Raw genomic sequence first — 27,441 nt, forward strand, 5'->3', positions numbered from 1 at the left:
TTCAGATTTTGCTTCCTATCCTTAAAATAAGTTCAGTTGCACGAGATTTCTTAAAAATGGTAGAAATGACAGGTAGAAACATGGTAGAAACATGGAGAGTACACATCTCAAATCCACACACACACACACACACACCTGCTAAATCACCAGACTGTACATTTTTCCTATCAAACCCAAGAAAAGAAAAAAAACAGGTCTAGAGTAATAAAAGTTGATTTATGTGACATATTGAACGTGTCCAAAAATGAGCACTTTAGTGTGTGAACACGTCCAAATCTCTCTGTAATGGCATAAAAAAAGGGTGTTGCTCTCAGATGGAAACAATGAACTCCTTCCCAACGTGTTGAGCGTCTCGAGCGTGTCCTGCTGCTGTTTGAATTGGCTCGTTTCTCATCCTGCTGCTCTCCGGTTTCATCCACTTAGATTCCCATTTTACTCCAAGATTTTCTGTGATGAGAAAACTGGTACTGAATTGACAGGAAATGCATCTTGTATACAATTTATACAGGAATACAACATAAACTATATATTTTAGTCCAAGCATAAGGAGAAAACACAAAACTAAATAAAAGACATTGACATTGTTTCTTGGTGTCACACCTGACCTCAAACCTGAGCAGCAAGTCCATATGGGAAAATATAATCATTCTATTTTTACCGAGCACAAAATGTTTTTAGCTTAATTACGCAATTATCAGACACTCTGGTGTGTCTTGTGTAGCTCACATACGCATCATTAACGAGTATTGTTATGCACTTATTAACTTTAATGCATGTACAAACGAAGCAAGCTGCCAGTTTAAGACTCTATTTGTGCCTTTTTTTTTGTTTTCCATAACCTGTATGAGTTTGTTTCAAGAGCACAAATCTGGTGTAATAAAATATATAATACGTAATATATAATATTCACCCAAGTGCTCATACAGCAGTGCATTAATTGACCATGAGCTTTAATGATGGATGTGAATCTTTCTTCTCCGTCTCGCAACATCAAATTCTTTCTTCGTATTCATGGTCTTATTTATCCGTCATTATCAGTACAGAAAACTTCACATGTGAACTTTGTGAGGTTTAGATTTCATTCATTTTCACGTTAAGTAGTGCATGGGGGGTGGCATGTCCGTACTGCAGGTTAGCGTCGTCACCTCACAGTTCCAGGGTCCCCGGTTCGATCCTGAGCCGATCCCGTGTGTGTGAGTTTCGTATGTTGTCTCTGTGTCTGTGTGGGTTTCCTCCGGGTTCTCCAGTTTCCTCCAAACTCTCAAAACATGCCAGTAGGTGGCTTGGTGACTCTAAATTGCTCTTAGATGTAAATAAGTGTGTATGTGTGTGTGTGTGATGGACTAGTGTTCCATCCAGGCTGTATCCTGGCTCACGCCCACTGTTCCCAGGATCGGCTCCGGATCCAGTGCAACTCTGACCGGGATACTGAAGATGAATGAAGGAATGAATGCAGTGCATGCGTTTTAATTTTACATGTGATTTTTTTTTTTTATGTTTCATTAGTTTTCAGCTTGGACACACCCTCTCTCTCTCTGTCTGTCTCTCTCTTTCTCTTTCTCTCTCTGTAATTCCTCCCATCCACTGGTTGCTAGGTTCTCTGAAGGCATGAGTGAGTGCATGAATCACCTCGCCGAATCATTGCCCCGTCTCTCTCTGTCTCTCTTTCTCACTCTCTCTCTCCCTCTCTTCCCCCTCAGTCACCCTTGTGCCAGGGCATTTTGAGGGCTAATCTCCGGGCACTGAGAGAGAGAGAGAGAGGGAGGAGCAGACTCTTCTGAGAGCTCCTCTTCAGGAAACAAAAAGGCCATGGAGATGCATTGAGAGCAGTGTAGCATTCGGAACAAAGCCGCTCTGGGCCTGAATGGTCGCGGCCCGTCACTGTGTTCAGGACCGGAGTGATTAATGCCGCCGGATGGAGAAGTGGAAAATCAGTGGGGGTGGGAGACAGGGAAGAGAGGAAGAATTAGAGATTCAGGGTGAAAAGCTGGTGTCGGGGGGGTGGGGGGGCAGACTGAGTAAAAAAGAAAGCTCAGGAGACTTGTGTGAAACGAGTTTGTAGCATGATAAAGAGTGACACTGTGATACTGATTTCATGATAAAGATCGCAGTCCACTTTTCTGACAGATCATCAGTATCATCACTAGACTTATAACGTTGAACATCAACATGAGCTGCTGATTTTTTCTCATCTTCATTTTGTTCTTTAACAGAACAACTCAAGAAGTCGCTAACAGTGATTTAAAGCAATGAGCGACCAATTAGCGACCAATTAGCTAACCAAAAAGACATCTTAGTAAATGAAAATCTCTTGAATATAGGTTTATGTAGTATTTGCTATTATGAAAAACCAAATGTATGATTTTTATACATTTTACTAGTTTCAAGCTAGTCTTTTGATTTATAATAACCTTATAATTGGAAGTATTACATACATTTGTCTATATTGAAGATATTTTCAGTTGCTAAGATGTCTTTTTTTTGCAGTGAAGCAGCTTTAAAAGTGTGCGCAAGCCATTTATTGTCATTTTAAATAAAATGTTATTGAAATGATAGTTCTTTTATAGCGCAATATCGTGGTATGATTTCGTCCTGGTGTTTTCGCCTCTGATTTTGATCGTGTATCCATCATGTATCCATCTCCGGTTGTAAGGCGACGCTCGGAGAAGATGAGCTGAAGGACACCGGGAGACTTGTATACCCCGGTGAGATGATCTCAGAGTGACACGCCGCTTCGCTGGTGCCTGAGGCTTTAGTTCAGCTCACTCAGGAGAAACCCGAATCCACCCCACTGGGTTTTTGTGGAGGAGAAACAGTGTGTGTGTGTGTGTGTGTGAGTGAGTGAGTAAACAGCACATCAGTAGCAGGAAAGATGAGCATTATGACTCAGACTTTAATACCACAGTGCTGTTGAATTCTGGATTCTGATTGGTCAGCTTGTGATTCATTTTCTATAAAAGCAGCTCTGACAGTATTGCAGCTGTAAATCACATGTTTATATTAATGTGATCGTTCTAATACGTAATCGTTTCTATAGTAAAAGCTCGTTCTTCGACTTGGTCCTACTGTTTGATGTGTGTGGTTTCATCTTATTCTGTCTTATATGTATGACCTCTTACTAAATGTGTATAGAATTAAAATAAAGCTTAGAAGAAGGAAGTAGCACAGATCGTTTGTGCCTCTGGTGAGTGTGGGTCACTAGTACGGTTAGCTTGCTTTGCTAATTTGCTAAAGATAGTACGAATCAAACAAGAAAACAACAATTTTTACACTGATTAGTGCATTATTTCATCTGTGTTTAACTACTTAGCTTCAGAAGCGTTATATAGCTACTGCAGTTTCTCATCTGAATGCTGTACAGGCCACGCCCACAAGAGCCAAACTACAAGCGCTAGTGTGAAGGTAGATCGAGTCTCTTTGTTCAACAAGTCTGAATTTTGTGTTCCTGAGCAGCAACAAGATCGCTGAAAAAACACACCAAGCATTTGACATTAGTGATTAAATGAACAAGCTTAGTGTAATTGAGAGCAAGCCACAATTAAAGTGTGGGTTTGTGTTGAGGTCACGGAGTAAGAGCCACATCAAACCTCACTCCAGCCGGATTGTTGTGCGTCTGAATGTTGGCCAGGCTGCTGAGCATCGCTGCTGTGATTGCGGCTCGTTTTTAGAGAGGACAGGCTTGTGATAATGACGAGCGCTCCACACTGGAGAGGAGTGGAGCAACCACACTGGAGTCTAACTATGGATGTGTGTGTGTGTGTGTGTGTGTGTGTCAGGACTGTTTAGCAGTCTGATTAAAAGGCTAAACCATGCTATCCAAGAGGACATGAAAGAACATGAGAGGTGGTTGAACACAAAGAAACAGTGCGAGAGAGAGGAAGAGAGGAAGGTGGATAATGATGGTTAAAGTGTAAGGTCAGTGTGTGCTCCTCTCTGACTCTTATCTCTCGGCTCTTATTGTTTGTTGAGTCTGAGAGGGAGTGAAGTCCCCAGCAGGGCCATGCTCTTTCCGTCTCATTAAACCAGCCCACTTTTTTTTTTTTTCCAGAGGCTAAGCAGCACCATCCGAACCAGCGTTCCTTTGGCGAAAGGAAAAAATCTCTCATAGTGGATAATCTCTAACGTCACACCGCAAAAATGCTTCGCAAGAATGCACGGGTGGTTAATGCCGTTTTATCATGGTTATTTCAGGAGATGACGGAGTCGCTCCGTTGGCACACGCTCAGTGGCGGTTAACGCAGCTGTGGATTTGAGTGACATTTAAAGGTAGCTATTGTTGGTAAAATTTATGGCCAAGCTCAGCAATGCCCCCAGGTGCAATCCTTTCTGCACTGGACGAAAATGTCAAACGCAGCTCCCAGAGCCACGATAGGCTTATTCAGAGAGAAAAGGCAAGACGAGCAGGACGAGAGCGAGCCATTTTCAACCGCTTTAGCTTTGCTTGGCTGGCACTCACTCAAGCAAACCAGTGACATTTCCTACACGGAGACGCTAATGCCTCGTTACAGAAGCCCAGGCACTGAGTGAGAGAAGACGAACTGGATCAGTGGCTGTCAGTTATTATTACAGTCATTATTTATTAACTAATGCATTGTTTATGAAAACTTTGCACTATTGGGAGCCCTCTCATTAAGCCATTGTGTCCTCTATGAAAAAAACTAAACCGTTGTTTGAATTCTGACTGTTATTTTTGGCAAACACTGCTCTAATAAGTCTTTTCCACTGGATAGTTTGGTTCAGTATGATATGGTTAATACACCGAATTCAGAATTATCCATACCGTGTTCGAGTACCTTTATCCATCCCCCATCACACAGTGCTGTGAGTTGCATTGATGGTGACCGCGATTGGCAGAATACTAGAATTTGGTTTTTACAACTTACTTTACTTCACCAGGTCCTTGGTTTGCATGTTCTCCTCATGGCCGTGTGTGGTTCTTCTGGGTTCTCTGGCTTCGTCCCACTTCCCAAAAACATGCCACTGGGTGAATTAGTGACTCTAACTTGCCCTTAGGTGTGAATGAGTGTGTGAATATTTGTGGTGTCCTGCCTTGGACTGGTGTCCCAGGGATCTGCCATGACTCTGACCAGGATAAAGTCGCTATTAAAGATAACTGAATGAATGATGTTCTTTGCAGGAAATGTAAAAAAGCTGCTTATCTAGTATTTCCTAGGGCTCTCTATTAAACAGAGAGTTTGAAGTAATAGTGGTGAATGACACAAATGAAGGCAAGGGTGCCAATACTTTAGTCTTAGGCAATGTTGAGAGTTGTCAGATGTTAAATTATGACAAAACAGTGCAAGGAGGTCTGATTTTCTCTGGGATCCGCTTCCAAGTGTACTCTAGCGCGGTTCGATTGTAGCGAGAAAGTGATTCGACTCTGAATCGACTCACCTACAGAAAGTGAATCGACCCAAAGTATCAGTTACGCTCTGATTCGGACTCAAATGGATGAATAGGTGTCAAAGCGCAATAAAAGTCCAGTACGTGTGCACATGTGCACATTTCCTGTGGTGTGTTTCTGTGACAACCAACAACAAACCCATTTCTCACTGCGACTAGAACCTTATATATGCTGAATAAGGCATCCTATAGAATAGAAATATAAGTTTAAAATTACTGTTTAGGTTTCTAAATTAGAAAGCTCAACCGTCTCTCTTTAATCTGTCGCCGCCCCTGTGTGTGTGTGTCTGTGTGAGATCTGTAGCTGCTGTTTGCTGTGTTTGGATACGTGTATAGGGGAGGAATGTAAGGCCACTGAAGCCTCCACCTGAGAGAGAATACACGTATAATAGGACATGGTGCCCTGCCCCCACCGACAACGTTAATACCACAGTGTTCACTGACTATACACACCTGTACAAACACCTGGCAAGAGTTGAGGAGTGAGCTGTGGGTATGCACACAAAATACACACACGTTACACTCATGCACACTTGGTAAGATTTGTTTTATTTAAATAGGCTTTTAACGCACTTATTTACTTTGAACGATTAGCTCCTTAATAACAGATAGAGCTTCTGTGGTAAACTGATTTTTTTTCGAAGCAGGTGATGGTCAGTCAATCATGTTCAGGAATATTCTTACATCAGATACTCGCTTTACCCCAACCATGGAAACTTTAATTTTTGCAATTTTCATGCTCGGAAATCTGAACAAAAACCTTTAAAGTGCAAACCAAAGGCGAAGAAAATGAGGAAGAAACCTTGATAGGAACCGAGGCTCAGGTCTTGGAGAGATTGTAGAAGGGAGAGTTCAGATATAGAGAACAGGAAGACAGGTGAGATTAACAGAGGGATGTTACTTGGTAAAGATTACAGGATTGGTGTCGGATGTGTCACGAAAAAAAAATTGCGCAAGTTTAAAAAGGAAATTGCCAACTATTTCTGAAACAATCCAAGTGTACGTTTATGAACTCCCACACCAGGCAAGCAATGCTGCATTCAACTAAAGGTCATAACTTGTAATTTATGACCTCTGACTAAGAAAAAGCAAAGAAAACACCCCCTCAACTCCGAATTTCTACTCGGGATCTCAGGATGGTCTCCTCAACTCTGAGTTCAGCAAGTGACATTAAATCAACATGGCTGCTCACAGTGTCAACAGTAAACACAGTAGCACTTCTTCCCTTTAAATGAGTTATTTTGTATAACAAGTATTTGCTTTAGATCAGTCAACATACAGCCATATTTGCTTGTTAAATCTATAACACTGACTCTACAGTTCACTGTTTTAAGGAGGAAAATATAAATCACTCATCACAGTTAGCTAGCTAGCTTGTTGCTAACAAAAGACAAACATGAAGGCTTCTATGTTTTTGCTATGGTTTTTTTTTCCCCAGTTTGTAGCGTGAACACACAGAATGATGATGATGTAATTAATGATGATATTCCGAGCGTCTTTCTAACACTCAAGATCGCTGTACACACATACACACAAAGTATCATCTTCTGACAAATTTTCTAACGTAGCACATTATGTTTGTGTCCTTCACAAAAATAAGCAAATGACTGGTGAATATTTTGGCTATAAAATTTGGCTTTCTGTCCTCTCATTGCATGTAAAAGATATTATTCGAGTCTGGCTAGCATCTTCCTTTTCTTTTTTGTGTGTAGTCATGAGGTGACTGTGTGTTGTGCCAGCAGGAGAGCTATATGACTGCTTTGCACTGCTCGGTTTCATCAGCGTTTCCACAAAACTGCATGTTCCTGATTTAGAATAAGTAGTGTATGCCATAGTTACACTGGTGACGAATGTTACACCACTGTGACGCACATTGTTTCTAGTTTCTAGTCTCTTGTCATCGAGCCAATCATTTGGATTTGTCGTTTTACCACATCATATCTAATTTGCATAGAATAAAAAAAGCTGTTGCTTGCTGTGCACATAGAAAGTGAAAGTCGCTTGTTAGTGTGAATGTGGGATAAGTTATAGTTATAAAAATTACATAAAAACCTTATAAAAATGTTTGTGTTGCAGAAGTTTACAAGGGTAGGTGTTTTTTTTTTTTTTCAGGTTTTTGGGCTTACGTGTCCTCCGGGCAGCTATGAATAAAAAATGAGTAGCCTGAACATGAAATCTTGCCCCTGGCGCTCAGACTACTGAATTGTTGAAAATTTGTTTCAGTTTTTCAAAATCCAATCCCTAGTCTTGAATCAGACCCACACTGTCCTCGTCTGAACCGAGCCAGACTCGTAGTCTGACGTAATGATACAAAAGAAACTAGCGGGAGATAAATGTAAAGGCCAATTTCTCTGGGCTTAGATAGTGTTGGCGAGATAGCACACTGGCCTTATCTTCCTCTTCATGTGGCCTGCTACCAGCTTGGGTTCATGGAGGCAGTGAATTATACACGCCTCGCTCCACTCCCTGCCTCAGTTTGCCCTCCGGTTGGCTCTATCTGAGCAGCCCTGAGATAGGGAGGATCTGTGTCAAGGTTGAGTGACTCAGCATAACACAAACAGGATAGAGTACACACAGGAAAGTTATCATCGGGTTCATTTAGTGTGTGTAAACAAAGTTGTCCATGTTGTTTTTTTTTCTGTTTTACATAATTTAGGTCATGATAGAAGTACTAAAAACCCATGGAAATAGCCCAAGCTCCTCTGTACTGGAGCTGAAATCATTCAAGACCCTGAATACACAGTTTTGCAATTAATTACACAAACAGGAAGGAGTTGTTTAGCATTGCATTCATTCATTCATCTTCAGTAATTGCTTTATCTTATCCCGAGTCTGTTCCGTAAGACTATTCTGGGAATGCTAAGCACAAGGCAGGAATACAGCCTCGATGGGATGAAAGACCATCACATGGCACCATGCGCACACACACATTCACACACTCATTCACGCCCAGAGGCAAATTAGCATCGCCAGTCCACCTACTGGCATGTTTTTGGGAGATGGAAGGAAACCGGAGAACTCAGAGGAAACCCGAGCTCAGGATTGTAAGGCGGCAACGCTACACTCCACGCCATCAGACCGCCAGGTGATTAGCTTGGTTCATAAAAGCATTGAAGTGCAGCTAGCTAGTTAGCTAATGTTATTCTCTCTTATTTCATTACTTTGATCAAAAGTGGCGCAAATCTTAAATGTCACTGACGATTTCTTTCTTGCAGGACCTCTAATGGATTTCCCGTGTGTTTCAGTGATGCTGTAACTTTACATTTCTCAGCAATTTAAGCTCAATTCGCAGCCAGTGCAGTGTAATCTTGCAAGTGCAAGCATGTAATCCTGCTAATATGCATGAAGTCCAATGCTAATATCAGATTCAATAGAATAGCTGCTTCTGTTTACAAAGGAAAAAGCAAACATTTCACAGTTATTTCTTTAAAATCATTGTAAACAACAATTTTATGACCTTCAAACCCTGTTCAGAACAGGTCCTCCATGCGTAACGTGTCCTGCCTAACATTGCACTCTTTCACCTCATGCGTGATTGATGATTTCGAGCTGTAAAAGTAGTCCAGGGTTTAAACTAGTTTATAGCGTAAGTTAAGGCTCGAAGAATTGATTGCATTCTCATTTCCATTCCATTAGTGCATTAAGAGTTGAGGCAGATGATAACCTCCATCAATATCACACATTTCAGTATTGATTGCTTGTATTGAATGAGAGTAGATGCATGCTAGCATCACGAATGTATGCATTAGCTTAGACGCTTTAGCAGCTGCCGCTGTGTTAACTAGCACTACACAGGATGGAGCTGGGTGTAATGTTAAAGTAGATGGTAGATGATGAAGGTTGAGAGTAGGATATCTTCTGTACAGTCAGTCATGGCAGTGACTCAGCCACTTTAGCTCATGTTTTCCGTTAGCAAATAACGTCAGAAATCAGTGTTTAGTTTCCCCAAGGCAAAGTCCATGGTTAGCTGAGTGAGCTCACAGGATGTGGTTTGGTATTGACCACTGTTTCAAGCTTGTTACATCCCTTTAGACAGAATCTGCCATGATTGAGATGAATTTCTGACAAGTCGAATGTTGATTTGAGGCATTGTTAATCAGTTTTATGGCAAGACGCTGCAGGTGAATCAGGTAATCAAAAAAAAAAAAGACAAAAAAGAAAGAAGAAAGATTTTACAATCTAGCTTCATCATGTGATTGTTGATACATTTCCACATATTTTTTTTGTATTGAAACTTTTAAAAAAAAATGTTCGTTTATGAAAACGAGGCTTCGTCTAATTAAATATGTGTACTCAATAAAACAACAGATAGAATATTTGGATGATGAAATGATGAAAAATCATTTATTTGTTTTTATATTTAATCAAGAAAACCATTTCCCACTATAAAATCAAACTCCAGTGATTAGCAATTCCTCTGTAATATTCACATTTCCACAGGTATATAGCATATGCAAATGTTCATGTTCAATGTACATGTACATGCAGTAGCCACTTTAATAGGAACACCTGTACACCTGCTCATTCATGCAATTATCCAATCCGCCAATCACGTAGCAGCTGAGCAGTGCATTTATTTATGCAGAGCTTCAGTTAATGCTGTGAAAACGACCAGGCGATGTTTTTGTTTTTTTCTTCCAATCTTGTAGCCTCGGATTTGTTCTTGGCTGAAGGGAGTGGAACCCGATGTATTCTTCTGCTGTTGTAGCTCATTCGTCTCAAGGTCCAACGTGTTGCGTGTTTTGAGATGCTTTTCTGCTCAGCACAGTTTGAATGCACTGCTTGTCACTTTCTTGTCGAATGCCTGTTGTTAAGTGCACTATACAAATAGAACAAGTTGAAACCTTGATGCATCTTTGTCCTCCCTAAGAAGGAATGGAAAAGCATTTTAGTTTAACTGTAAAAGTGTTTATAAATGTTAAAGATGATAAATGGTAGAGCTCAAGCCATGGTTTGGATTTTTGGTGTTGCTATTGGCAGGATCTGCACTAAGTGTGTTTCTGTGGCAAACAGCAGCGAGGTCATTTCTCAGTGAAACCACGAGCATACCTGTGCCAGCCCCTATATGCTGAATCAGATGCCCTATAAAATAGAAACATAATAAATCTTATTGGTCCGCTGTGCATTATTTGGCTTACCCAAGCAGAGTACCGGGCGATCTGAGACTTGTGATTAAATTGTGCTCTAAGCATAGTTTGATCCTACCTGCCATCTAGGGATCATTGCAGTCCTGCTGGCTTGGAGGTAAAATGTTTAGCCAATGCAATGACATGAGTGATCAGTTCACAAAAGCTAAGTCTCCTCACTACCCCATGCATTATCCATTCATCTTTCAACGCAGGCTAACATGGCCACCTAAATGACTCCCTGTTTTTTCTTCTATAACCGCCACCCCTCCTCTGCCCTCCTCTCATTTCCAGAGCAATAAAGGCCGTATTTATTTTTCTCTCTATTCAATTTGCCTGGCTCCAGGGCCATGTGGGTGAAGACTAAAGAGATTACAATACAGGAGGGGGAATCAATCGCTGCTTTTCATTTTGCTCAGCCAAGCCCAGCCCGACGGGACTGTTTACAGTTGGCCCATCACATGTAGAGAAGGCTTCAACTGAATCGGTTAAGAGGGGCCCAAGCACACCTGCTTTTGTGGAATAATCAGAGATTTGGGCATGTCTGCACACAACACAACACACACGCACACGTACACACACAACATACCTTGATAGACATTATTGCACATGGTGAAAAGCAGCATTCATACACATTTGGGAAAATATTCCTCTTTTCCTGTTTCTTACTAAATAATTAAATAAGCTTAAAGTATTAAATACATCTTTGCTGATTCATAGGGTTCGTAGTTTGTATACTGACACCTAGCAGCTTCAGTGGAGTGTACTCGTTCTGTGATATTTGGAGATGCAATGTGTGCTTTAAGTAAGGGATAAAACACTTCTGTGTTAAGCTGTTATAGGAAAATAATCAATGACTGGGTGATGTGATAAGGCGGAGTTACTGTTACCACACCATGTGTTTCCCTATAAAGCACATCCTGAAGTGTTTTTATTTCTCTTGTACCACAGCGATTTGAATTTTTCCTTTATTAATAAATGTAATTTTTATCCATTTATAATTACATTGTATGTTGTCGAACATCCTTGAAACAAGGTCTTGTTCTCTCATATTAAGGAACAAAACACACTCTGAAAACACTCTGATATGGTGGAAAAACTGTGGTTTTCATGGTTACAGTTTTGCCTCTGACTGATACAAAGCGCTGACACTGGAGACTCCTTCCGTGAATGTTAAATAAACATCTCCTTACAGACGTAACTGTATCAGTGATTGTGTTTATGTGCAGCTGCTACTAGAGATAGGACAATGTATTCGTAATGTACGGGAGCACTACTGTCTGAGATGCTGTTAAAGAAAATAAATCAACACCTCCTGACCAATCAGAGCTGAGAATGCTGTATAGTCAATAACTGACAGCTGTTGGCTCATTTGAAGCCTACAAAGTATCTAAACTCTTATCTGTGATTGTATTTTATGTGAGAAATGTAAAGACAACCTATATATGTATATATAACTATACATATATGTGCACTTTTTAATGACATCGCTGATGAACAGGGAAAGTGAGGCTGGACGATGTGCATGTGGAAATGGCCGGTAGCTGGACAGTGGGTGGTAGGTGGAAGGAGCAGTGGAGTGTGCACTCTGGAGTGCAGTGGTCCGTTGGAAATCACTTGATCTGTATCACACAGCTCGATGTGCCTGCCAGCCGCTCTGACAACAGCCCAGCGGGAACCATGCTCAGATTCCTCACGCTCACCCGCCCTCACGATGCAGCAGAAAGACAGCAAGAGCAGAACTGACTCGCTCGCCATCCTTTAAACTTCTCATTTGAGTTTGAACTTTGAAATACTGGTTCCGGATGGGAGATGAAAATAACAAACACACACACACACCACACTCCCTTAGAAACAGACTGAAAAGCACTAATATGCTTTATATACAACGCTCTTACATTTTCCATTCTGATTGGTCAGAAAGTGTTGATTAGTTTTCTATAACATTAGCTCACAAGCAAATCACATGCACTTATTCTGTTATCGCTTCTATAGTAACAGCACATTCAAAAGGGTCTTGTACGCACCACATAATCTAGGGCTAACAATAAAAAAATGTTTTTATTGAACAAAGAAAAACATATCATTTATCACATATCATGTGAGGAGACGTTTATCAAACATTTATTGAAGGAGTCTCCAGTGTTGGATTTTCACCACAACATACGTGCGAGTTTCAACCAAATGTTTTATTCCTCTTATACCACAGCAATTTGGTAACACTTATAAATTTTAATCTATTAGCAAAGGTCATGCTGTACTTTTATCCGTTTATAGTTACATTTAATGGTGTGGAACATCCACAAAACAAGTCATTTCCTGTTGTCACTTATATTATAGTAGCTATAAACAGTCATTCCCTCAATAGCCTCCTTTTTTTCTCTCTCAGAGTTAATAAGATAAAAAAAACACAGCTTGTCATGGTACCAAGAAACAGGAAAGTACAAAGAGTCAAAAAGCTGAGCTTTTTAAAGCACTGACACTGGAGACTCCTTACAGAAAACTTCACCACATGAATGATTATACATTTTTCTTATTGCATATTTTTTATTTCGTCGCTTATTGTTAGCCTTAGATTATGTGGAGCATCCGTCATTACTTTAGAAGTCCCTGTTACTGTAGAAGCAAGAATATGTTAGAATGGTTGCACTAATATAAACCTGTGATTTGCCTTTGAACTGCTGTTATAAAAAACAAGTCAACATCTTCTGACCAATCAGAATCATGAATTCAACAGCACTGTGGTATAATAACATATAAATATGCATTAGTGTTTTTAAAGTCTGTATATTTATACTGATATTATTTTATAATACATCTATAATATGATATAAAATATCTATAAAAAGCTGAGTTTTACAACAATATATAAAAGGTAAATGCAGTGTGAGATTGTGTAGTGTATATGAGCGTGTATATATGGTTGTATTTTTTCAAAACACATCCTGAAACACCTTTTTCCCTGTCCATTTTTTCCCACCTTTCTCTATAATGGCAAGGCAAATGAGCTCGGCGCTTTCACTGTTATTTCTACACACAATAGCCATCACTTATTCTCTCATTAATATGCAGCTAAAACACAAGCAGCCCTGTGATTTAACCAGCGTCTGCATTTATAAAAAGACAGGTTGTTAACAGAGCATGGCTAATTTCTGAAACGTATTTTGGTTTCGCATTACACCTTGCCACTCTGATTGGAATCCCTTCGGACCCTGTTTGGATAGTTGCCAGGAGTTACCTCTGATTGGCTCCACACACACACACACTCACACACACATACACACACACATCTGCTTGGCAGAATAAGTGATTTGTCTTCGGGGAGCTCTTTTGCCCTGCTGGTGGGATGAGAAGCTGTGCCTGGTATTGATTTGGTTGGTGGGCTGAGGAATATCTCTAGGGAGCTAATAAAAATAATTACAAAAAGATCATCAAAGCTCAGCAACCTTCTGCCCTACACATGAATAAATATGTGATAAAATTAATCAGAGGGGAGCTGAGGCTGCTTGTGTGGTCAACGGAGACTCACTTTTGACTGTAGAGTAGGCGTTACATACTTTAGGTGTTGCATGACTACTTGTTTTGGCTTATTGACCAGTCAGCCAAAAAATTGTTGACTAACCGACTAGAAAAAAATCAGTACATAACTGTAATTTCCTTGTCGCTGTGTAGGGGGTCCTCCGGGGTACATCTTTTGTAACTTTAAGATGTGAATTTTGTGTAGAAATGTGGATAAACTGTACCTTTAAAAATGATTTAAGGTACATACAGTAAATGGACCATTTTTAGTGTAAAGCTTTAAAGGTATGCTGCATACTAGGTCTGTAGGACTCGAGTCTGGTCTGGAGGTGTTTTCTATACAGACTTGGTGTTGTCTCGGATTTATTGGCATTTGTACTTGGACTTGTCACGGTCTTGATCATTGGTCTTACTAAATATGGTCTTAGTCTTGACAGAGAGTTTGTAAAAATAATGTTTGTGTTGTCTTTTCAATTCTCATGCGCAAAGTTTCACAAGAAGTAATTTCTTCTTCTAGAAAACAGAAAAAAAAAAATGTAGGAATGAAGCCAGATAGTTGAAGTAAAGGTCTTGAAAAGGATTTGATGGTTTTTAGCCTCGATCTTGACTCAGTCTCGCTGTCATTTGGACTCAAACATGTCTTAGCCTTGACCACATTAAGACTGTAAGATACATACTAAAGGTACAAAAGTTGTAGGCTTCAGGCTAGCACTGCAACAATAAGGAAAGGTAGAGTTTAGTACCCTTTTTACTGAGAGTGTAGGCTAATAATTACACTGAGATCAGAGCCATATCACGCATGATGTCTTGACACGAACTAGCTTCTGAGTAGCTTTTTAGGATTTGTCCTTTTGTCAGGAAATCATGATCTGAAATCCCAATGATGCTACAAACCATCTGTGGCCAGGAGTTTAAAGAGTGTGATTGTCTCTCAAATGGAAGAACGACCTTGTCAAGTGCGTTTTATTGTCATTCCTCTATACAACTCGTATATGTTGGATACTCAGTATTGGATGGAAGAAACGAGTGCAAACAATTGTCTAGAAACTGTAGACTCTACCTCAGGGGTTCTCAAGCTTTTCTGACCATTTTTAAGAGCTAAAAATTCTCATGACCCTATAGGGCACTGAACCCTACTTACTGTAAATAATGCTAGCAAGTGTTTGGATTTGTCGGTTTCGTTGGGTTCACATATTGCATTCCGCAAAAACACAGTGTGCAAATATCTGTACATATTATAAACATGCATTAACACTGTATATGATCTCATAAGGTTCATTAGTTCAGTGTGATTTTCACTTTCATTGTTTTAACCCACACCAGAGCATGTGCTGCTGCAGTAAGCTACAGACTGAAATATCACCCATGTATTTTGTAGTTTAGATACAAAATACACTTATTTTTATAAATGCTGGGTATAAAGTCCTCTGTGGTTAACAGCATGTAGGCGACACATTGTGGTCTGGCGTAAAGAGCTTGAGTGGAGCTCCACTCTGAATGGTGGCTAATGACAGTTTAATGTATTATTTTGAAAATAGTCCATAAATCAATTTCTTGTACATTGAACGTTATAAATAATGGTTGGTAAAAAACCTCTGGTGACCCCATCCACCTGTGCCTTACAGTATCATTCTATTTGGGTAGAAAGGTGGAGCAGCATCTTGTCATTCTAGAGTAGGAAGCCTCTTGATTAGTCCAGGTTGGTGTTGATCTCGTTCCTTTCTGTTTGTTGGGAAAAATGGACGTTTGGCTGTTCATGTACACTAATGAGGGCAGTTACGGTCTCTTCCTATGATACTATGGGTGGCATTTAGAAAAGATGAGGTGGCTGGCTTTAGCCATCTCAGTGGACTATACCATCCTGGATAATGGGTTGAGAACTTTGTAAAAGTACAAAATTATTTAGAAATTCACACAAACCTACCAGCATAGTAAGGTGTAAAAGTCACCTTAATGAGAGAAACCGAGGCTGCTGATTCATCAGTGCAACCCCTAGCTGAGGTTTGTCAGCTAGCTGAGGTGTGTATGTGTCTATGAAAGAGAGGGAATCCATATAAATCCACACCTTAATGGTTCATATGGAGCGAAAGAAACAAAAACAAAGCACCATTTGCCCTGCTTTGTGATGGAGGTGCCCCCCCCCACACACACACACCTCACACTATGTATTCTCTGCATTCTCCTTTTCCCCTCATTCATCATCCTTTTCTAAATGCATACGGGACAACCTGATGTACAGCGGATAAAATTAGCCTCCCCCCATGCTGCAGAGCAAGGTGAACCATTGGGAAGACAGCATTGTCCTTGACCAGCATGTAAACAATGCCTGATATTACAGCATCCCCCCTGAGGACTCTGTGCATCCATAGAAACCATGTCCTTCTCCTAGTTCTTCTTGAGAGGGACTGGGAAGGAATCAAAGAGGTGGGATACATCCTTTGATCCTGAAATTAAATTCTGTCAGTTTTAAAAGTAGTGGCGCAGCTGTCCAAGGTTGTGCCCTATCATTGGAAGATTGGGATAGGTATCAGATGTTGAAAATAGGATAATTGGTCCTGCTCTTTAGGTGGGAACAGTGGACTTCCTGATTTCTCTGTAATGATCAGAGTGATGCTAACTCATAGAGAACAGGGCAATTAATGTTGCCCTCAAAGCAAGTCCAGGTTCGCTATGAGTGCTCGAGAAGCAGTTGAAAAGATGCGGCAGCTGATTTGACAGGTCTCGGAGGAAGTACTTGTTAGACCTCTTCTGTGCACATTGGTATCTGTCCTGATATAAGGCTCGGGTCCGTATGTGAACCTAGCATAGTATTTCACTGGAAGAATATTGTAGCAGAGCCGATAAACATATGAAAAAATACCAAATAGTTCAGTGACTCTCATTTTCTAATAATGAACTAGCTCTGTAGGTCCTCTGTTGTGGATTTATCCAGTCCCATGCATTTCAGTGAAGGCAGCTCATCGGACCAGAGACTATCTACAGGGATAGGGACGTTAGTTCAGAAAGGAAAGAATTTCACAGACTTTCATTGATTTTTTTTTTTTATTATTATTTCGTTTGCCCATCTCTGGTCTGATTATTGAACTGCCAACATAGCTAACCACTGAAAACAGAATATTTAAAGATGACTGGACAAAGACGTTCACATTTATTCTCTTAGCATCAAATTCAAAGCAGATGTCTCATCTGTTCAGACTCCATGGTGCTAGTCAAAAGTAGTGGTGTGAAGCACCACTGAGGTAGTGCCATGAAGCACTGCTACAAAAAAAAAACACAACCTCTTTAAATCATCTTATTTATAGTCAAATATTTAAGCATTAAAAGGTAACTGTTGTCAAAATTTAGTCATGGTAGTCGCTTTTCTGGACCTTTGTAAACAAGGAATTTTATGTAACATGACCTTTAGAAATTTTAGTTGTATACACCTGGTTAGGGAAGTGTTAGCTAGCAGTGGGAATTGACTGGTAAGATAAGAGAGATTCTGAGCTAGTTGAGTCACTGTACAGTAATAGGAGCATTTCATGCAGTAAGTTATCCTTTTTTAATTTCTAAAATGATCCCAATTTGGCCCCACTTGCAGACATGCAGAATGTCCTGTTCGTCCTCTCTTGATATACGGTGGGTAGTGGGTGAAATACCCGTGGTGCTATAGCACAGGTCTAAAGGGGAGTAATGACTCTTTGATTGGAGCAGGCCTGGACCAGAGTGAAGTGCACTCGTCTGAGCTGCAGAGAGCCCTTGATTGCACAACAACCTATGATCACATTAGGAGAGGGCACCGGTGAGAGGGTTTTACATAAAATAGAAAGAGACAGGGGGGGCGGAAAAGTGCTTCTACTGAATGAAGCAAATTGATTTAGTCAGAGGCGTGCTAAGGAAATATACATTAGCCTTTCAGTTTGATATGCTACATCCCTGTGTGTCAGAGGAGAAACACTGTTGGGATTGAAGGTATACAGTATGTATTTATCTTTTATATGCATAGGCCAGTGAGGTCACTGCAATCACGGCAAAATGAAGTTCTCTCCATTTTCTTGATTGTTTACAGATAAGTGGGAAGCATTAATTACGACCCTTGATTGGCTAATTTGAGTAGATAATTTTAGATTGAACTGATTTCGTGTGTCAGGTCTAAAGGTGCCTGCTTTAAGAGACAAGGCAACAACATATGTGTGCATGGCATGCCAAGAAAATACACAAATCTGTTTTACAGATCTGCATGGTGAGAAGCACACTTGGCACAGCCACGTCGATCCCTCGCGCATTTGCCTTTACCCGTTTTTTCTCAGCAATCACACAGGCATCTGCTGAGTACATTTTTTCTCCTGCTGTAGAGAAGCAGCGGGCAGATGGTGGCTCAAGGTTTAAGTGATTAGAGGATGTAGATCGGAATACAAATTGGATTAAACGAAATTAAACTGAACGAAATTGAATTGCGTGGCCAGTGCTGATGTCTTTGCCTCATCTATGTAAAACCTCTGCCAGTAACTCAGGGCTGTAGAAGGGAAGCAGATGCTTCAATCAGGTAGCTCTGTGTGTGTTCGTGTTTGTGTGTACAACAACACTTTGTTCATTAATGGGGCATTTTATGCAAAAGTCAGGACTTAATACCGGATTCCTAATTTTGGGTATGGAGGATTTTCACCAGCATTCCTCACATGGCCATCTTATTCTCTCTGTGGTAAAATAAAGATCAGAGTACTTATCTGAAGAAATCTCAGTGGCATTTGGTGAGAGCGTGCCTATCATAGAGGAGTCAAGTTCTGTTATCTGATAGGAGCAAATCTTATTAATCTATTAATCATGCCAGTCTAATCAGACCATTCCGAGTGGGATTGTGAGGTTGAGCAGGACCTGGAGGTCATGATATAGCGTGAACCGAGAGCTATGTGGGGTTATAAATAATTCACACTTTCAGTGGACGCAAATCATCTCACATCACACTTACCAGCTCACCCATCATTGAAGACACCCAAATCAGACATTAAAGATACAAGAAGAGAGTAGAGTATGTTACATATATCGCATACATTATGTTTACATACACCTTTTAAAGAAGCTCTAGCCTTTAGTGGATTAGATAATGAGCCATTAGTCACTGTCACAGTTGTTGAGCTTCACAGTGGCCTGTTTCCTGTCAGTTACCCCACTTAGATAACAGACAGCAGCTCTGATCATTAATCAATGAGAGGGAAATGGCAGGGATTAGCCAAAATTAGTTGGAGTGTGGAGAAGTCACCTCCTCCAAACAGGGGTCAATACAACACAGCGGGAGACAATTGACCTTATGGAGTCTTCAGAAAGGGAAGATGCCCATCACGTTGTCTCTCTTTTACTCGAATTAGCCCTGTTATAAACATGAAAAAGTACACATTTTCATTCTGGCTCAAACGTGTATCTATCTTGTCATGTTTCTTGTTATCAGATCCACACGGTTAGCTATCATAATGCACAACCAGCATTCAAGCTCTTATCAGCCTGCTAAACAAAAAGCCTCCTGTTTGTACTTCCTCCACAAATCTCAACGCTCAGTTCTGTATGTCAGCAGAACACCTGGTCCCCTCAGGGAGGGTCTCGTCCCTCTTTCTTTTGCACAACTGGCCCCAAGCGGTCTTCTGAACTATATATCCTTTATAACACAATAACATGAACTATATATCCTTCATAACACACCTAGCATGAATTATACTGTATATATCTCATAGCACAGCTAGCATCCTTCATAACAGCTAACATGAACTGTACAGTATATCCTTTTTAACACAGCTAACATGAACTATATATCCTTCACAACAGCTAGCATGAACTATATATCCTTCATAACACACCTAGCATGATTATACTACAGTATAATACATAATAACACTTAATAATACTTAATAACACAGCTAACATGAACTATATATCCTTTACGACAGCTAGCATTGACTATATATCTTTCATAACACACCCAGCATGAATTATACTGTATATATTTCATAGCACACCTAGCATCCTTCATAACAGCTAGCATGAACTATAAATTCTTCACAACAGCTAGCATGAACTATATATACTTCGCAACTCCTAGCACGAGCTATATGTCCTTCATAACAGCTAGCATGAACTATAAATTCTTCACAACAGCTAGCATGAACTATATATCCTTCCTAACACAAATAGCATGACTCCTACTGTATATACTTTACCACACAGCAAGCATGAGCTATGTATAGTATTCTTAACACCTAGCATGAACTATATATCCTTCAGAACATAGCTAGCATAAACGTGTTCATAACATATCTAGCATGGACTATAGATCCTTCCTAACACAGCTAGCATGAACTATAGATCCTTCCTAACACAGCTAGCATGACCTGTGTACAGTATTCATAACACCTAGCATGAGCTATATATCCTTCACAACAGCTAGCATGAACTATGTATGTGGTGTTCATAATACAGCTAGCGTGAACGTCAGTGCATTTTGTTGCATTAGCATGAGTGCTTTAGAAGGGAATATTCTGATGTGTTTTATCTTGAATCACACTCGTTCACACATACACACTTTCATGCAGTATTCATGCAGTGTAAACAATGACCCTTTCCCTTATGCTTTTCTAAACTCCTTCTCAGAGTTAAACTATTCAAATCTGTGAAACGAGTGGAAAAGGAGCATTTTAGAATCAACAGAGTGCCGTTACCACCAGCCACATCTTATTGAAGCGTGTAAAGCTAGCACGGCTGCATTAGCCCATCAAGCTAAGCCCCTGTCTTTGGCTGGGATTTTTTGGGGGATCAGGGCCTGCTTTTGTCTCCAGCTCGTCCAAACTTCAGTAATGTAAATGCAGGGTGGCCCTTGGCTCCTTATCTCTGGGATTAAGACTCGCACCGCACGCTCTCCCACACGCTATTATCATAAGGGCCAGACTCGTAGCACAACCTGCCAGCATCAACCATACATGAAGCAGAGCCATGCAGGGGAAGGCTCAGGGGATTAGCATTTTAACACAGTGTGGGTCTAACCCCTCGGAAGCCCTCTGTCATATGGGTCAGGTCCCAAATGACCTGCTAGGACACCCGGAATTAGTGTTTGGGGTAAAAAGGTTGGAATTGTGGATGACGTGGGAAGAAAATAATACTTAGGATTGACAGGTCAAAGACAGGTGGTGGGAATTCAAGGACTGGGGTTCAAAGATTAGAGTGTAACTAAGAGGACTTTTATAAAATCACTATAAGCTTTTTATTTTATCTTAATTTATTAAACTGTTTATTTAGCTATTTATGGCCATTTATTAATATATTACATTAATTTACCCCTTTATTTAGCCATTTATTTACTGTAATTAGCTATTAGCAAAATGTAACATTTTTGCTCAGTTCAGGAAAAGTTGTGTGTTTATGAAAATAGAAATGTTTGAATCTGGGCAGCATTATTTTATTATTCGCTATCTGTTTTAAGGAATAAATTACGAATAATGGATGTATTGGATTTGGGTTGAAAAATGAGGCATGTACGTTTTGTCAACAACAGTTAAATTGTTGGGAAAAAAATGTTTTTTTCATTGTGAAGTTTTATTTTTTCAGTCTAGCTTGAAAGTAATGAGTGCAGTTATTTTTATTTTTATTTCTATTTCTTTTTTTTCAATTTATTGTGCAGAATTGATGTCGAGCTTAGAGGATTAAGGTAAAAGCACAGTGTTAAACATTTTGTAAACATCCAAACCAAAATGTGCTATTAGATCCTCTCTGTTATCCGGCGTTGCTTTCGCACAACCTGTAAAGAGGATCGGCGAGCATGGGAAAGGATTTTCAGGCTACATTCCCATCAGGACTGTTAATATTGATCATCACTGAGATGAAGACACTATACTGTATATTGGGGATTTTAATATAAACAACTTTATTGTTGTTAGATAAAACAATAGTTCAGGATGTAACACTGCCAAGTCGTGAACAGAACAGGATTAAAGTGTGTGCCAGACAAAGATTAAGGCTGCTCTTGAAATAAATTACAGTCAATATGGATTCAATCGAGAGGCTGAACACAGAAACCATTATACTTTAGAAAATATATACACTTATACCACAGCGCTGTTTAATGCTCCATTCTGATTGGTCAGCTCAGTTCTGACACCTTATCGTTTCTATAGAAACAGCTCATTCACAGGGACTTGTATAGAAGACTGACGTGAATAAATTAAATATCATATGTAATCATGATATGGTGAAGTTTTCTGTAAGCAGATGTTTATTTAACATTTACAGAAGGAGTCTCCAGTGTCAGTGCTTTAAAGTTAAAACTTCAGGAGTTTATGCTCTGTGGTTTCTCGGTAACATGTAAGGCAGTGTTTTTTGTCGTTTAACGTTAACAGAGAGGAAAAAGACAGGCTGGTGACCCTAACTCATGAATTCTGTCTCGTCTCTTGTCTGTGTTCTCCAGGATCTCGTCTGCGGCAGGAGGATTCACCGCCCCGCATCGTGGAGCATCCGTCCGACCTGATTGTGTCCAAGGGCGAACCCGCCACCCTCAACTGCAAGGCAGAGGGCCGGCCCACGCCCACGGTGGAGTGGTACAAGGATGGCGAGAGGGTCGAGACAGACAAAGACGACTCTCGATCCCACCGCATGCTGCTGCCCACCGGCTCCCTCTTCTTCTTGAAAATAGTCCACGGGCGCCGGAGCAAACCGGACGAAGGAGCGTACGTCTGCGTGGCCCGCAACTACCTCGGGGAAGCCGTGAGTCGTAACGCCTCCCTGGAAGTAGCATGTAAGTCTCTGATTTTCACGTGCACTCACTTTACTTTCTTTATAACGTTCTCCAAAATGACCTCATGATTGATTTTGGTCATTTCTGACCCAAAGATGGAATGACTGTGTGTGTTTTGGTGTGTGGGTGTGTGTGTTTGTGTCTGTGTGTGTTTGTCTGGAGCCAGAAGGGAGGCTCCAACCTTGGAACATTATTTTCTTTGTTGTTTAATGTAGATTGCTGTTGGCCAATAATCGTGTGATTACATGGACATACAATTTTGGTCTGCGCCTAATACAGGAAATAACATACAATTAGAGTCTTAAAATAGACAGCAATCAGAACAAGTCATAAAATGGATGAAGGGTTAGAAAAGCCACGCATGAGAGCTCGTTTCAGCTTTATGGACTTAGACGATCTAGTCTTAAATTTTATTGGTTTTGTAAAAATGTGGGTTTGGTAACAAAAAAAACCCAACCCTGCTTCCTTTTCATAGGTCGAGGAAAGGCAAGAAAGGCACGTTGTTCCTTGTGTTATTTCTAAACATGCAGCATTTATTGGACGTTTCAGCACTTTTCCAGAGCTACATTTTCTTCCTTTCAGTTCCTTGTCTCCAGCTCTACGGTTTCATGTTCCATGTGCTGGAGATGGAAATGAAGGATGAGGCCAGGGAAAGACGGATGAGAGCTTGGATGAGAGAAAGATGTGCTCAGTGGTTCTGGGGGTTTACACGACGCTGCCTGCCAGGAAGTCCAGAGGATATTGGGGACGGGGCTAAACTTTAAAGAAATGCTCCTCATCCAGTTTGTGTGTAACATTCATTAGGATGAGGAGAACTTTCCAGGACTTGCTCATGTCTTCATGGACGCCATTGTTTTATATCCTAGCTTTTCAGTCGCATGATTTTTATGTTGCTCACTGCAGAAATGAAGGTCCAGGGAATAGAGACCACATAGTGTTTTTCAGGCTGGATATGTGTGTAAGGTTTTATACAGCTTCTCACGGGTTAGGAGTTAGAGGAGGAGTTTTATCAGATCTAGCTCCACCCACTGGATTTTTGGTTCTGCCTCTCATTCAAGTCTCCACATTCATTACAGAATTTCTGGCTTTGCTGCACAGTGCGAACATAACTAGAAGTGAAAGATGGCTAAAGTTACAGAGTTGCTGACAGCACGTGTTTCTTGATGTCAAGCACTTTGTTGCTTCTGGACCAATCAGGTCGCAAGATGAGAGGCAAGCGAGAAAACAAACATGGAGGACGAAGTACCAGTGAAAAATCTGTTTTACTCTTAAATTCTTCCCACTACATACAGTGTAAAACAAAATATTTACAATCTACAGTTTCTGCTGTTCTCTGGTTAGCTAGTGTTGGATACTGGATGAGCACAATAATGTGTTTGGATGGTTTGTCAATCAAATAAACCACGCCCCTAGTCCATGATGATGCCATGGCTGTATAAACCTTCTGTGCCCTGAGAGTATATATTTTCTGTTGAACATCAATTAACCTACTTTTTTTTTTTTTTTTATGTGACGTATGTTTGGTAAAAGAAAACTAGTTTTAGAGATAAATTTTCAGATCATGTTTTTTATTTCTTTTAGCTTGTTAGATAATTTTATTAGGTTTAAACACGATATTTAGAGAGTCACTCCATTTTCATATTTATCAGCAGTAATTGAAGATGCTCAACAGTGCTGCAGGGGAAGGAAGTAGGAAAGGGAAGTGTGTGTGTGTGTGTGTGTGTGTGTGTGCGAGTTGTAGGATGTGTATGTGTGCGTGAAGCAGGTAGGGGGTTTGTGTTGCCGCGGCACGCTGTCTCTGATCTTCTCCCAGCTCTTCCGTGACCATGGCAGCAGCCCCCAGGTGCTAACTGTGTGACAGCCGCTTGATCTATCGATCGCTTTAAGAGGGGTCTCCTCGCCCAAATGAAAATTCATGAAAAATTGATGAAGTCTCTCGATTATTCTTTTATTTTCCAGCATCGCTCCTCTCTTCTTCTCCCTCTACCTCTCTCTCTCTCTCTCTCTCTCTCTCTCTCTTCTTCCTCTCTCTCTCTCATGGTGGAGCCGAGATCTTAAATGGAGTGTTGAACACTTTATAACCTCAGGGGTGAAAGGTTAAAGGTCAGGAGTGTCAAAAGGATGAAGGGATACGGGAAGTATAGCAGGATGACGGCAAAGGAACTAGATGAGCGCTAATGGAAATGGGAGAAAAAGTCAGCGTCAAAGTGCCTAATTGGAAGGAAACTAATATCATTTATAACGTGACTCTTTTGAATTCTGGATTCTGATTGGTCAGAAGGTGTTGATTAATTTTCTGTAACAGAAGCTCTGACAGTAGTTCCGGCTGGCAGGCAAATCACAGCTTTAGCCCACGTCATTGTGCTCGATCTAATACTTTATCGTTTCATTAGACAGAGACGTGTACAGTAGACGCTCCATGGTTGAATGGTTAAAAAATGTGTGTAATTGTTGATATGGTGAAGTTTTCCGTAAGGAGATGTTTATTTAACATTTGTGGAAGGAGTCTCCAGTGTCAGCGTTTTGTAAGAGGAGTTTACACTTTGCAGTTTCTCTGTAATGTGAACTTTAAAAAAAGCTGTCTTTTTGTCTTATTAACTTAAGAGAGAAGAGGAGAGGTTGCCGAGGGAACGACTGTTCATAGCTGCTAGGTGAGAACAGGAACAGACTTGTTTTGTGGATGTTACTCAGCAATAAATGGAGCCAATAATGGATCAAATATGTGATGTGGTTTTTAAATGAATAAATAATGTAAATGATGTCAAATTGCTGTGGTTATAAGGGGAATAAAACACTTCAGGGCTCCACAGCATGTTTTATTCCATACTTATTCGATGTTACTGGATTACTGGATCAATATTAACTTCGCTCGAATGATGTTTGTTTCTAATCCTCATTTTAAGACGCTTTGAAACATGTGCGAATGTCTTTCTGTACTTAACAAGGCTTACGAAAACATTCACCTTGTTCCATTTGTCTTCTTTTCCCTTTAAGAGTGTAAATATCCGTCTTTGTTATGATGGCTCTGATATGTGCTCCCCAGCTCCCTGTGTCTGATCCCGAAGCCCCAGCTCGGGCGGTGTTGTGCCATACAGGACCCCTGCGAGCTCTCTGAATAGCCGTGTGGAAACAGATTGAAGGCAGGCGTCCTGCACGCACCGCTGGAGCTGCCCGGGTCAGCGGGAGCCCGATCTGGGCCACGGAGCAGCGAGAGAAGAGCCTTTGAATGGATCTCACTGCATTATTAATATGAAAGCAGATTGGAGGGAGGTGCAGCAGGATTAGCTAGACGAGCATGTTGCTTTAGGTATTGACCAGGAGCAATGTAGCAAAGAGCATGCACAAGATGTAGAAGTGTATATTTGGAAATAGATTAAATTTGAGTTGGGGGAAAATATATTGATTTGTAATACCGATTTAATACATGGTGTAGCTGGTGTAGCTCAGAAGCACTTTTAGTCACTGATTAATTTCTTTTTTTCAATTGCAATCCATCATAATACACATTTGTGAGTGTATCATGTTTATCATTAGTACTTACTGCATATAACATTGATTCACTCTATATATAAGCATCACTTTCCTTCTTTTCCTAGCTTCTTCCATTTCCATTTACAGTTACATTTAATATATAAAACTTTAATAAGGTTTATATATCACAGGTTTAGATTAATATGCACTTAGAAGACGTTATCATTTCTATATAATTCAGCGAGTTGTATGATGACACTCCACAGAAACAGATTAAAAAATGAATAAACATTGATATTTATTTTACATTTATGGAAGGAGTCTCCAGTGTGAGTGCTTTGTGACAGTTTTCCGACATCTTCAGGACAGAGGGGTTTACAAACTTTGTAGTTTCTTGGGTAGCATGACACACTTTGTTTCTTGTCTTTGTTTTAACCTGAAAATAGAGAAAAGGAGAAGCTGGTGAGGGAACGACTGGTTATAGCTGCTATAACGTAAGTGACAACAGAAACTTGTTTCGCAGATGTTCCACGACATTAAATGTAACTATAAATGGATAAAACATACAAAGCTATTGCTCCTTTTCACTTTTAGGTGAGCTGTTAATAGGAAAATAATCTTCTAAATTATTATATGCCGTGACTTCATCACTATTACATCTTCAACAATCAAATTTCCCTTTTGGAATCAATTTTATTCCTACATTTAATATTTTTCCCACCCAAATGCCTTTCTACCTGCTGAGCTTTATTTCCTGTCCGTCTTATCTCTCCTGAGTTACTTCCCCTAATTCATTTTCCCTCAGAGATGGCTGAAAGATTGTCTCTGATACGCAGCAGGCATAGCGAGTCCTCGTCTCTTCGTCTCGTCCTAATCTCGTTCTGCGTCTCTGTTCGGATCGTGACTCGGTGCTCCAGCCGCGCTCGCCGTAGTGTCCCTATCTAGTGTGGAAGCGCTGTCAGGAGCGCTCTCTCGTTCCCTTTTCAACATAAACTGGGTCAATGAGCAGGTTCATAAATCATTGTGAAGTGTGTGTCAGGCGGAAACGAGCTCCTTGTTGAATAAATTTGCGGTGTGGCGAATTTCTCAGCGCATGGAGTGTGTGTGTGTGTGTGTGTGACAAGTTGCAGCTGTACTCCAGGAAAATGTTAATTAGACTGGCCTGTCTCT

At 40.5% G+C, this 27,441-nt stretch overlaps 1 protein-coding gene across 10 annotated transcripts in view; it reads left to right on the forward strand.

Annotated features, from left to right (window-relative positions):
- robo2 (roundabout, axon guidance receptor, homolog 2 (Drosophila)) overlaps positions 1 to 27,441 on the forward strand; it is a 495,378-nt gene that overhangs the window by 274,757 nt on the left and 193,180 nt on the right. For all 10 annotated transcript variants that reach the window (XM_053239624.1, XM_034310667.2, XM_053239623.1 and 7 more), the window contains one exon: positions 22,474 to 22,800. In XM_053239624.1, the coding sequence (XP_053095599.1) occupies positions 22,474 to 22,800 (327 nt within the window). The remainder of the gene's footprint in view (positions 1 to 22,473; positions 22,801 to 27,441) is intronic.

Source organism: Pangasianodon hypophthalmus, chromosome 14, assembly GCF_027358585.1.
Source record: "Pangasianodon hypophthalmus isolate fPanHyp1 chromosome 14, fPanHyp1.pri, whole genome shotgun sequence".
In the NCBI taxonomy this organism is placed as follows: domain Eukaryota; kingdom Metazoa; phylum Chordata; class Actinopteri; order Siluriformes; family Pangasiidae; genus Pangasianodon; species Pangasianodon hypophthalmus.